Source organism: Leptonychotes weddellii, unplaced genomic scaffold (assembly GCF_054177405.1).
Source record: "Leptonychotes weddellii isolate Sample4059 unplaced genomic scaffold, ASM5417740v2 HiC_scaffold_4190, whole genome shotgun sequence".
Classification (NCBI taxonomy): domain Eukaryota; kingdom Metazoa; phylum Chordata; class Mammalia; order Carnivora; family Phocidae; genus Leptonychotes; species Leptonychotes weddellii.
In genome coordinates this window covers 1-11,947 of record NW_028008461.1, presented here as the reverse complement: position 1 = coordinate 11,947, position 11,947 = coordinate 1, and the positions used below count along the sequence as shown (strand labels likewise).

Genomic DNA, 11,947 nt, shown 5'->3' with positions numbered 1-11,947 from the left:
TTTTTAAGATTTTATTTATTTATTTGAGAGAGAGAGAGAGAGAATGAGAGACAGAGAGCACGAGAGGGAAGAGGGCAGAGGGGGAAGCAGACCCCCCGCTTGAGCAGGGAGCCCGATGTGGGACTCGATCCCGGGACTCCAGGATCATGACCTAAGCCGAAGGCAGTCGCTTAACCAACTGAGCCACCCAGGCGCCCCTGGTTTTGGTTTTTTTAACCAGTATTGTCATTATTCATTCTCCAAAAATATCCCCTGGCTTCAAAACTTCCAGAATGTTATCTCTAATGTTCTTGACGTTTCCCGGCTGGCCAAGGAAGAGAAGTCCTTGGCTTCTTGGCTGTTCTTGGCTGTTCATAATTTGTCCTAATTCCCTCCCGTTCTCCCAGCTGACATTCATGTGCCCCTACCCAGTGCACGGTGTCAGGGATGCTGAGATGGGGAGGACGCTCTCAGGAGCACTCTGTCTGCTGGGATGTGTCATGTGTCATGGGGCCTGGAAGTGGGAGTGACTCGCCCCTGTTTGGGTGGAGATGGTATGGGAGGTTTCTCAGAGCTGAGTTTAAGCCAGGTTCTGAGGCATGAATAGGCAAAAGAAGCAGTTTAAGCAAAAGCCGAAGCAGCACCTTTGGGGACTGGCCATGGGCAAAGAGAGGGCTTGCCCTCCAGCCTGCATGCCACCAAGAGCCTAGGTCTTAGAATCCAGCTCAGAGGAAGCTGGGGGAGGGCAGTGCTCCTCCCTGCCCAGCTCCCTCCTCTCTCTCTGTCCAGTGCCAGGGTAAGGCGTTTCCCTCCATCCACCTGTGGACCCGGCTCCTGTCGGCTCTGGCTGGCCTCCTCTATGCCTCGGCCATTGTGGCCCATGACCGGCGGCCTGAGTACCTGCTTCGGGCCACGCCCTGGTTCCTGACCTCCCTGGGCCGAGCTGCACTGGACCTCTCTGTATCCACCTGGGGCCTAGGGGGCTTGACTGCTTGTGTCTCATGTCCTCCCTGCCCCTGTGGTGCCCTCCCTCCCTCTTGCTAGATGGAGCTGTCTCCCAGGGGCCAGGGCCAAGGTTTGAGGCCTGGGGCCGACAGATGCAATTGAGTTATTTGCAATTTTGTATTTTGTTTCCTTTATGTACATATAAAAGAAAGAATGATCTCTTGGCTGGACCTCTGTGGAGCAGCAGGGGGGAGTGTGCAGGTTCCTGGCCCTGGGAGCAGGAGACCCGGGCACCAGTCTCACTGCTGCTTCTCCCCTGGGCCGGCCCCCACCCTCCCGGGAACCTGTTCCCCTCATCTTTGCCCTGTCTTTCTCACAAGGCTAGGAACGGGCTTTGCAAGCCGACCTGCCATGCAGGGCTAAGCATCCCCGTTCTCCTGTCTTTGGCACTGGAGCCTGGGCTGGGGACACAGATAAAAGCTGACAAGGGCTGCCCTTTGTCAGTGACTGCTGAGCACCTTTCTGGTTCCCCAGTGGGTGTTGCCTGATGCGCGGACACCCCAGTGACCTTGACATGAGAGCCTCAAGGGCAGGCTAAGCTCAGACAGTGGGTAATTTGTGTATGAAAAAACCTGTGGATTTATCAAAAATAGTTTAGAAATAGTTAAAAACGGTGGTTTTTCTCATTAGCTGCCATATTAAGTTACCAGAAGTTGGTGGCTTGAGACAAAAGAAATGTATTCTCACAGTTCCATGGGCTACAAGTCCAAAGTCCACGCAGGGACCACACTCTCCCGGAGGCTCTGGGGGAGAACCCTCCCTTGTCTCTTCCAGCTTCTGATGGCCCCTTGTGCTCCTTGGCTGTGGGTAGCATAATTTTATCTCCTGCCTCAGTCTTCACAAAACCTCTTCCCTTCGTGTATCTCTGCCCGTCCTCTGCTCTTATAAGGACTCCAGTCATGGGATTAAGGGTCCATCCGAATCCACATGACCTCATCTTAACTATATCAGCACAGACCCTTTAAAGAAAAAAAAAGATTTCATTTTTAAGTCATCTCTACACCCAACGTGGGGCTTGAACTCACATTTGATCTTAGCCAAAAGGCCGAGAAGCGATGGGGCTTGAACTCACAATCCCCAGATCAAGAGTTGTTTGCTCCACCGACTGAGCCAGCCAGGGGCTCCAAGACCCTATTTTTAAATAAAGTCACTTTCTGAGCTTCCAGATAGATAGGACTTTGGGTGGGGGTGGAGGGGCACTATTCAACCCACTCCGTGTACTGTCCCTGTGAGCCAAGCGCTTCAAGGAAGATGTTTTTCAAAATGCTTTTGTTTAAGTATTTACTAAGTATTTACTAAATTCTTAGAGGCAGGGTCTCGCTGGCTGCTGGGCCCTTGTGGGGGAAATGTCAGACCCGGTTCCGTTCTTAAATGAACATGTCTGTTCTGGGGCCAACCCAGGCAGGATCATCCGCGGGAGGGAGAGAGCCCAGTCAGGGGGGCCCTCGGGGTGTAGAGGTGAAGGTAGCCGTGGGTGGCCGAAATGCTCTGCTTCCTTGGACCTTAACTCTCCCTCTCAGATCATATTCCTCTCCTGGGTGATGAAGAGCAAGATGAGACGGGCCTTGGGATTTGCCCCTGAAGCCGGAGAGAGCCCTGACACCCAAGCCCTCTTGACCTGCGTGGAGAAAGAGGAAGAAAGCCAGGAGGCAAGGTCTCGCCAGCTGGAAAACTGCTGGTCCCACGGGGGGCTGCGTGCGGAACCCTGGGGCTCCCTTGAACTAGGACAGTTGGTGACTTTAAAAAACTACTGTTTATGGAAAAAAAGAAAAAAAATGACCGTTTTTGCCCAATACCAAGCATACCTGGAATAAATAGGATCCTCTACTTTTCCAATTACAACGTATTTTTTTAAGTTTTTTTGATCTTTTAATAAACTTTAATATATTTTTAGCAACATAGATGGAAGAGTCAAATGTCCATGTATGCTCTTTGGCAGTTTACCTCCTCATATATATATATATGTGTGTGTGTGTGTACATATATATATATATGTTCCCGTACTACATAAATTAATAGGTTAATTTAGAAATAATATGATTTTGCCCACATAGTTTAGGAAAACATGTATTCCCACTTCCACGTGCATCTGTGATGTCCGCATCATGGCCATCACTAACACAGCCTTTTTTCAGTTGATACAGCTAAAAGCTGGTCTTTCAAGGTTTGTTTGCGTAGTGTCCACCATTTACAGTTCCGTCCTACCAGCACGCGTGTTTGTCTCCTTTTACTGACTTGAGGAGGTGACCCCTGTGAGTAAGCAGAGCTTCTCCTAACTGAGGCAGTTTACCTTTGTCAAAAGTCCTCGGTTCCCAGTAACTGAGAAATTACTTCATAATACAACAGTGCTTATCAGGACTAGAACATAAAGCAGGTCCCTCTTTTCTAAGATAATTTCTTGAGGACAGAAATCTCGCCTATTGCCTGGGCTCCTCACTGTCCTCGTTTTTCTCTCAGAGAGCATGAGTGAGACTCTGTGAGCGAGCTGGTCCACTCCTTCCAACGTTCTCATTTGATACAGTGGAATCTGACTGAGTCAATGAAACAGAAGATAGTGGTGGACATGGCCAAGGGAGAGGGGTTTACGCAAGTGCTTGGACCAGAGCTCCATGTTCCCATCAAGGCTCTAATGGGAGGTTATTTTCATTCCATTCCAGAAACTTAGGAAATTAGGTCCCCACAGGGAGCTAAAGTATTTAAAGAGAGCCTTGTGTGTCTTGGTGTTCTGAAGAGAGGAAGGGGAGCCTTTGCAATGTCTTCCACAGGGCTTTTTTTTTTTTCTTAAGATTTTATTTATATATTTAAGAACAAGAGAGAGAGAGAGCATGAGCAGGGGGAGGGGCAGAGGGAGAAGCAGACTCCCCACCAAGCAGGGAACACAAGCAGGGGGAGTGGGAGAGGGAGAAGCAGGCTTCCCGCTGAGCAGAGAGCCCAATGTGGGGCTCGATGCCAGGGCCCTGGGATCATGACCTGAGCCAAAGGCAGACGCTTCACCGACTGAGCCACCCAGGTGCCCCTCTTCCATAGTTCTTTACAGCGATGGTTCTCAGTGTGTGGTCCCTGGACCAGCATCGGCCGCAAACTTATTGGGGATGCAATTCTGGGGTTCCACCAGCTCTACCAACTCTGAGGCTGAGGGTGTTCTAATAAGTCCATTGGGTGCTTCTGATGCACACTAACATCTGAGAACGATTGCTTTACAAAAGCATTTATTTAGTGCCTACTGCAGTGGTTCCCAGACTTTGCCACGCTTTAGAATCATCTGGGGGGCTTTGAAACTCCAGGTCACATCCCTACCAGTGAATCAGAATGTCTGCTAGGGGGTGGTGGGCAAAGCTAAGCATCAGAGTTTTGTTTTGTTTTGTTTTGTTTTTAACATGCCGGGTGACTCCACTATGCAGCAAAATTTGGGAACCACTGGCCTACTGTGACCTCAAAGAGATAAGAGGGGCACCTGGGTGGCTCAGTCAGTTAAGCATCTGCTTTCAGCTCAGGTCATGATCCTGGGGTTCTGGGATCGAGCCCCGCATCGGGCTCCCTGCTCAGCAGGGAGTCTGCTTGTCCCTCTGACCCTCTCCCCTGTTGTGCTCTCTCCTCCTTCACTCTCTCAAACAAATAAATCTTAAAAAGAGAGAGATAACATAGGAAGCAGAAAGTGAAATGTACCATGAAACAACAGAAAAAAATAATTAGGGATTCTTTCGAAGAAAATGGGACTTTGTTTTTGGAAACTGTCTCCTGACTAAGAATTCTGTTTTTGTCTCCCCATCTCTGCTTGAAAGAATTCAGATTGGGTGCCTCTCACTACACTACCACCCTGCAAATCACTCAGGACAATGGCAGCCATCAGTCGCTACTTGGAGCTGACCATCGAGCCCGTGCAGCAGGTAAGTGGTGGTGGGCTACAGCCAAGGGTCCAGAAGGGTGGGAAGTAGTCATGGAAGGCTTCCTGGAGGAGGTGACACTTTAGCTGCAGGATGGGCAAGATGAGGCAAGAAAGCATGTAAAAGGAGGAAGGAGCTGTCCAAGGCCTCAGTGGGGGACGGGTGAAAGGCTGGAGAGGAGGCAAGGGAGAGATCGTCCCGCTGTGGAGCCTATCCTCCTGAGGGGCAGGAGTCCAGGAGGCATCAGGACTAGAGACTCAGGGGCAGATGTGCCTTTTAGAGGCGTCACTCAGGCAGTGTTGGAGGGCAGACGAGGCAAGAGGAGACAGAAGCAAGGCAGTCAGTGAGGGACAGCTGTAAGTCCAGGAGAGAGGTGGTGTGGCCTGAACCAAGGCTGAGGCAGGGGGAGAGGCGGAGACTGAGTGGAGGCTTGGGAGGCTGAGGGAGGCTGAGTGCTCCCGATGACTCCCGAGGTCCTAAGCCTGTGCGCAGAGGGTCCCCAGGAGGAAGAGGTTTAGCAAAGAGATGGGAAGAGGTGACAGGAAGTCCACCCCCTCATCCCACACCCACTAAGACTTCCAGCGACCTCCAAGTCCGTAAATCCTGGGTCGGCTCTGTCCTTGTTGGGATTGAACACACTTGGCCACTGGCTGCTTCGGATTTATGGAGCGCCGGCGCTCCCAGCTTCTCTGCACCTTGTGCAGGCCCCTGAGGGCGGGCTGGCCCCCAAGGCTGCAGCAGCCCAGCTCTGTCCCCGCAGGGCTCCCTCCTCTTGGCATGCTTGCCCGCCCGGGGCCCACAGTCCCAGAGCGCTCGGGGCCAGCTCCCCTCCCGGCGGGGTCACCACACGGCACCCCACCCTTGCCGTGACCGAACAGAACTTGGGATTGCCATGCCCTCCCCGTCCCCCGTCCTCAAATTCTTCTCTCCCCCTCACTGCACGTCCACTCCAGCTGTGAGTCTCCTACATACTGCTTTTACAATAGAGCCAGCAGCCTCCTACCTCATTCCCTCATCCCCTTCTCGGGAGTTAACCTTGCCCCCACCTCCACCTGCAGCCAGCAGCCAGAAGGGGCAACTACATCGTGTTCCTCCTTGGTCTGAAGCCCCCTGGCTTCCCATCTCATACAGAAAAAATATCTAAAGTTCCACAGACTTGCGAGACCCCGGAGCCCAGCACTCGCTCCCTCCCCGCTTCTCTCCCCTATTCTCTTTCCTCTTCACTCCTCCCAGCTGCCTGGGATTTCTCTCTCCATTCCTGTGCCTAGAATGCTCTTCCTCCTAATTGCTTTTATATGGCTGCCTCCTTCCAGTCTTCCGGACTTCAGTTTAAACGTCACCTTCTCTGGGTGGCTCAGTCAGTTAAGCATCTGCCTTCGGCTCAGGTCATGATCCCAGAGTCCCTGGATCAAACCACCCCATGAGCTCCCTGCTCAGCGGGGAGTCTGCTTCTCCCTCTACCCCTCCCCCCTGCTCTTGATCTTTTTCTCCCTCTCCCCAAAAAATAAATAAAATCTTAATAAAATAAAATAAATGTCACCTTCTCAAAGGCCATCCCTGACTACACACTCAAAAGTAGCCTCTACCTTTCTATCATATTTCTCTCTTTTACTGCCTTTTTAAATACTCTACAAAGCACTTCTCACTATCTTTTACTTTGGTTGTCTGTCTCCTGCTGGGATGTAAACTTTGCCTCCTTCTCTCCTGTTTGCCTAGACCCTGGTGTGTGAGGCCCTCGGTAAAAGCTGTTTGGATGTTTGGAGCGTGGCGCGGAGCTCAGTGGTAGCAACCCTGTTCAGCTGCCCAAGAGACGGGCTGGTGCTCAGAGTTTGGGCCTGAAAGATAGGTTTTACTCTTTGTTGTGGTTCCCTGGAAAGGAGGCACAAGTAACCCCAGGATGTCAGTGGCATTCAGAGAGATTGAGAGCACGCTTTCACAGCTAAGAGCCCACTTGGGCCATGAAACCCTTGTTAGAATGGGAAGTCTGGGGAGAGAGCACAGGGAACCCCAGCAGCATCTGGCAACGTTTTGCACTAGAAATTTTTAAATCATAGGACTTCTGAAAAATACTAGTGCAAAACTTGCATTCACTCTAACCCTCCCAGTACCTGAATCTTGAGTGGATTCATGCTGCGGAACTGACTCCGGGAAAGAAAAGTGTGTCCCTCCTTCATTCTCTTCCATTGAGGCCACCTGCAGCCCATTTTTGAGCAAATAGTCCCATTTGGCTTCTTCCTTCTGTGTCCACCAGAGGGCAGTGGTGTCGCTGAGACAGCTCCCAGCAGCCAGCCTGCAGCCCCGGTCCCTGCCGGGCAGGAAGCCGCTTCTCTGGGCTCCAGGGCCACCACTCCCACAGTAGTGTGTTTGTTGAGGGCTAACTACTTGCCAGTCTTTGAGACAGTAATAACAGCCATCGCTTCCGTGATGCTTCTTAGGCTGGTCACAGATGGTGCTTAGAGTACTGGACTAAGTGCTTTGTAACCAACCATAGAAATGCTCCCTCTGGGCTAAGTGCTTTGTGTACATGAACTCATGTAAACCTCACAGCCGACCCCTAACCTCATTTTACAGATAAGGAATACGGGGCACAGAGAGGTTAAGCAACTTGCTCAAGGTCACACAGCTTGTCAGTGGCAGAACCAGGATTCAGACCTGTCTCTACCTGAGTTTGTGCACTTGACCACTAGGCAACACTGCCTCTTACTTGGCATAATGTCTGACACCAAGTAAGCGCTTGATAAATGGTTGGCTTTTAAATTATTATTAATGTAAATTCTCATAACTATTATTATTTCTATTGTTATTGAATAATTAACCATTGTATTATGATTTTAAATTGAGGCGCAGGGAGGGTTAAGTAGCTTGCCCAAGATCTCATAGTTAGAAAAGCACAGGAATGTGTTTCAAATGAAGTCTGTCTGATCCTGGGACCTGAGCTTTATTTTTTATTTATTTATTTATTTATTTTTAGATTTATTTATTTATTTATTTGACAGAGAGAGACAGTGAGAGAGGGATCATAAGCAGGGGGAGTTGGAGAGAGAGAAGCAGGCTCTCCGCTAAGCAGGGAACCCAATTCGGGACTCAATCCCACGACCCTGGGATCATGACCTGAGCTGAAGGCAGATGCTTAATGACTGAGCCACCCAGGCGCCCCCGAGCTTTTTTTAAAGAGAACATGTTCTCTGTGTTCATTTCATGCCTGATCAGTTAGCCAATTTTTTCTGTTTTTCATGGCAATGTCCCAGGGGACAAGGTTGTGGTGAAATAGGTCCCCTGCTGCCATGTGCATCGCTGTGTGTCCTGTCTGCCCAGCCACCTGGAAGTAGACAACAAGGGCCACAGGGATGCTCACTTGTCTTTCAAGCAGTCCCTCCTGGGCGCTGGTCCTAAGGAGAGGTTTTTCAGGAGACGCACCCGGTTCAGGCTAAACTCAGAGGCTGAGGGCCATGGGGTTATGGGGATCATGGCTTGGAGCATTTGAGGACTCTATTGTTGTTGCTGGGGACCTGTGCCCCCCACCCCCCAGCCTATCTAGCCAGCTCTCGCGTGAAACCCTGCACCTGATGCACCCAGGGCTGGAGCCTGAGTGATTTGGGGTCCAGTACGAGTAGCCATTCTCATGTGTCCGGGGCATTTACACCTGAGCCCTCTGACCCCCTTCAAAGGAGGCAAGGCAGGGACTACTATCCCCTTTGCTAGATTAGGAAACTGAGACTCAAGGAAGATGCATTTCTTGCCGAGGTGTGCGGTCTGTTGTGGAAGATGCGGCTCTAGAAGGCAGGCTGTTCCCCTGTGGTGTGTCAGTGGAAGGACCCAAATCCTGCCTGGTTCTGAAGCCCTGGCCAGCAGGGCTTCAAGGATCTCTGGGGAAGCTCTCTTCTGAGACGGATGGATGGATGGGTGGGTGGATGGATGGATGGATGGATGGGTGGGTGGATGGATGGATGAATGAAAATCTTGCAAGTTTCTTCCTCCCTTTACCCTCCCGAGCTGCTGGTGGGTATGAGGCCATGCAGTACATTTTGGCAGAAGCTCTCCAAATTACAAATTACAAATTTACATACCCTCTGATCCAGCAATTCCGCTTCTAGAAATGTATCCTTTAAGTACCCTGAAACCTTGGATGTACAGTAGAATTTCCTGCAGCCAGTGTTGTAAAAGCAATAGACTGGGAACGCCCTCAACGTCGGTCAGTAGAGGACAGGTTTTGCAGATCGGGAACACCTACACGATGCCACGAAAGGAACAGAAAGAGCAACAAAGCCTCTGCTATAGAACTATCTCCAGAACATACTGTGAAGTGAGAAAAAGCAAGGTGCCTAGGAGAGTGTAGATGTGCTGCCGTGTGTGGAACTAGGGGAGCTGTATATTTGCATTTGACTGGATATGGATGGACTATCTGGATGGATACGCAGGAACCTGAGCCCTGGCTGCCCCTGGGGAGACCTGGGTGGCTGCGGGATTCAGGTGGGGGCTGACTTTGCATTCTACACCCTTTTGTACCTTTTTAAAAAAAGATTTTATTTATTTATTTGAGAGAGAGAGAGCATGAGTGGCGGGAAGGGCAGAGGGAAAAGCAGACTCCCGGCTGAGTAGGGAGCCCCATGTGGGGCTCAACCCCAGGACCCTGAGATCATGACCTGAGCTGAAGGCGGATCTTAACCAACTGAGCCACCCAGACGCCCCTTGTACCCTTTCAATACTGGAGTATTTGAATGCTTTGACAATTCAAAAATAAAGCAAACTAAGTCTCCCTGCCTGCCCTTCCCCACACACCTTGCAGGCAAGTTGCAGCACCACCAGGCTGCCCGGCGATGGACAGATGAGCCCTGGAGACGCCACGCTGCAGGAGCCCCCCTCGTACCCTCCCGTTCAGGTCATCCGGGCCCGCGTGTCTTCCAGCAGCTCCTGCGAGGTCTCCTCCATCAACTCGGACCTTGAGGTACACGCTGCCGCCCGCCAGGTGCATGGCTGTCACTCACTGCCGCTTGCCGGTGCCTCCGCGGCGCTTGCACTGCTGTGCTCCAGGCTGCCCACGCTAAGCTCAGGCCCGCCGGGCGGTAAACGAGTATGCATGGTGCTCCCGCTCCCGGAGGCGCGCACGCCCGCTGGTCGGTGATGGAGCATGCGTGGGGCTCCCGCCCCAAGAGGCGCGCACGCCCGCTGGACGGTGAACGACCATGCGTGGTGCTCCCGCCCCCGGAGGCGCGCACGCCCACTGGGCGGTGAACGAGCATGCGTGGTGCTCCCGCCCCCGGAGGCGCGCAGGCCCCGGGTTGGTGAACGACCATGCCTGCTGCTGCCGCCCCCGGAGGCGCGCACGCGGGGTGGGGCTGAGAAGAGCTTCCCATGGTCAAATGAGTCAGGGCCACAGGGCATGGTTCAGTGCCCTCTTAGAGTCACTTGCATGTTCAAGCCTTACAGAATTAAATGCATGAGTGATTAACTGTCACAGTCGGAGTATTCCCCGAACCCATTTGACCGTGGAGCATCTCTCCTCCGGGAGGAGCACCAGCTACCGGCCTGGAGCTCTCAGGGTCTCGTACCCAGGAGCCCTGTGCTGGGCACCGTGCACGGCACTTCGGCAGACTCCACCTCAGATCTGTGAAGAAAACACAGGTCGTATTTTGGATGCCACAACGGGCTCTAACTCTCGGGTCGAGCTGTTAGGTCACTGTCACTCCCCCCGCTGTGGCTCCCGGCCCGGTTCTAGGAGGAAGTTTCCCTTTGCCTGTGGACAGTGACAACAAGGACAGTGTGTGGGTGTGTGGTGGCAACAGGAGAGTGTCCGCTGTCTCTGGCAGGGCTTGGGTGGGGAAAGGAGGACTGTCCTTCCCCCTGGGTTTGTCTTCTACACTCTTGGAGTTAAAATGCCCTTTTATAAAATGATAATAGCAAGTGGTAGTTGGTGTTGAGTTTTTGGTTTTGGCTTTTGTAATGGCCTTATCTAGCAAAATAGTCCGTCAGCCATCTTGGATGAGTCGAACTTGTGAACTCCAAAATCCGAAAGACTCAGAGCCACTGATCTGTGGGATACAGTCCAGATTCTTCAGTGTGACGTTCTAGACCTTTCACCGCTACCTTAGCCTCTTGGGATCGCCCCCCACCCTTATTACCTCTATGTCCACCTTGGCAATGGACTGTTCCCTGTACCCAGGCCTCTGGGCCTTTCTCCCTGGGGTTCTCCCTGGCCCGTGTGTCAGAATCCTACCCAGATGCCACCTGCTGGGTGGCGTTACTTTCATGCCAACAACACACACACACACGAGATTAATGGCTCCTTCCCTTGGGTGCCAGAACATACACCTCTCTTACACAACTTCCATTGTTCGCCGTGTCATCTGATGAGCTGTAGGGGCATGTCTCCCCACTAGGATGGGCATGAACTTTTTAGGAGTAGGGCCTGAGCCACTTTTACCTTTCTCTGCTCCTCGATTCCAGAACACAGAGGCCATTGAAAGCTGGGTTTTGAGTGAAGAATTCTGCACCAGACCGAGGACCATTTGGGGCCCATGTATCCCCATGTCATTTGGTGTTGTTTATTTCCTGGATCCAGTCTCAGAATTTGTAGGACACCCACAGCACATGGCTTGGCAGCCTGCATCCAGCAGTCTTGGCAGAAATCTAAGGCTGCGGGGGGAGGGTGCAGAATGAGCCTGATGGCCAAGTGGGTTCAGTGAGGAGGAAAGACAGTTAAGTCAATGAGTCAGGGAGGAGCTGGGGACACCCAGGAGCAGTATTTGCTCTGTGGAAATAGGGGCAGCCAAAGTTGAGGTAAGGATTGGACAGTGACCTTGAAAAATTGAGACATTTGTCTCCGTGGCAGGTTTGGGCTATTCTGTGATTTGTGGTCCTTGTCCTTCCCCCATTCTTTACAACCTCTGTCTTTCTAGACATTGATTTTTTAAAACTATCTAAGTACAGGGCGCCTGGGTGGCTCAGTTGGTTAAGCGACTGCCTTCAGCTCAGGTCATGATCCCAGGGTCCTGGGATCGAGTCCCGCATCAGGCTCCCTGCTCTGCGGGGAGCCTGCTTCTCCCTCTCCCACTCCCCCTGCTTGTGTTCCCTCTCTCGCT

General features: G+C 51.9%; 1 protein-coding gene across 2 annotated transcripts; it reads left to right on the top strand.

The window, feature by feature from the left end:
• Positions 1-193: 193 nt before the first annotated feature.
• On the top strand, positions 194-11,789 carry TMEM44 (transmembrane protein 44). Of its 2 annotated transcripts, none has more exons than XM_081810886.1 (5): positions 194-939; positions 2,505-2,633; positions 4,767-4,871; positions 9,655-9,813; positions 10,288-11,789. In XM_081810886.1, exons 2-5 carry the CDS (start codon positions 2,526-2,528, stop codon positions 10,315-10,317), a joined length of 402 nt encoding a protein of 133 aa, XP_081667012.1. In that variant the 5' UTR covers positions 194-939; positions 2,505-2,525; the 3' UTR covers positions 10,318-11,789. The 2 variants fall into 2 exon arrangements, with proteins under 2 accessions (XP_081667012.1, XP_081667013.1); XM_081810887.1 differs by having other exon boundaries at positions 924-939; positions 2,505-2,638.
• The last annotated feature ends 158 nt before the right edge of the window (positions 11,790-11,947 follow it).

Excerpts from the sequence above, each read along its gene's own strand:
- TMEM44 (XM_081810886.1), top strand. The coding sequence starts at position 2,526 with ATGAAGAGCAAGATGAGACGGGCCTTGGGATTTGCCCCTGAAGCCGGA. Across the intron at positions 4,872-9,654 it reads CCATCGAGCCCGTGCAGCAG|GCAAGTTGCAGCACCACCAG; the intron begins GTAAGTGGTGGT and ends CACACCTTGCAG. Across the intron at positions 9,814-10,287 it reads CCATCAACTCGGACCTTGAG|CCTTACAGAATTAAATGCAT; the intron begins GTACACGCTGCC and ends TGCATGTTCAAG.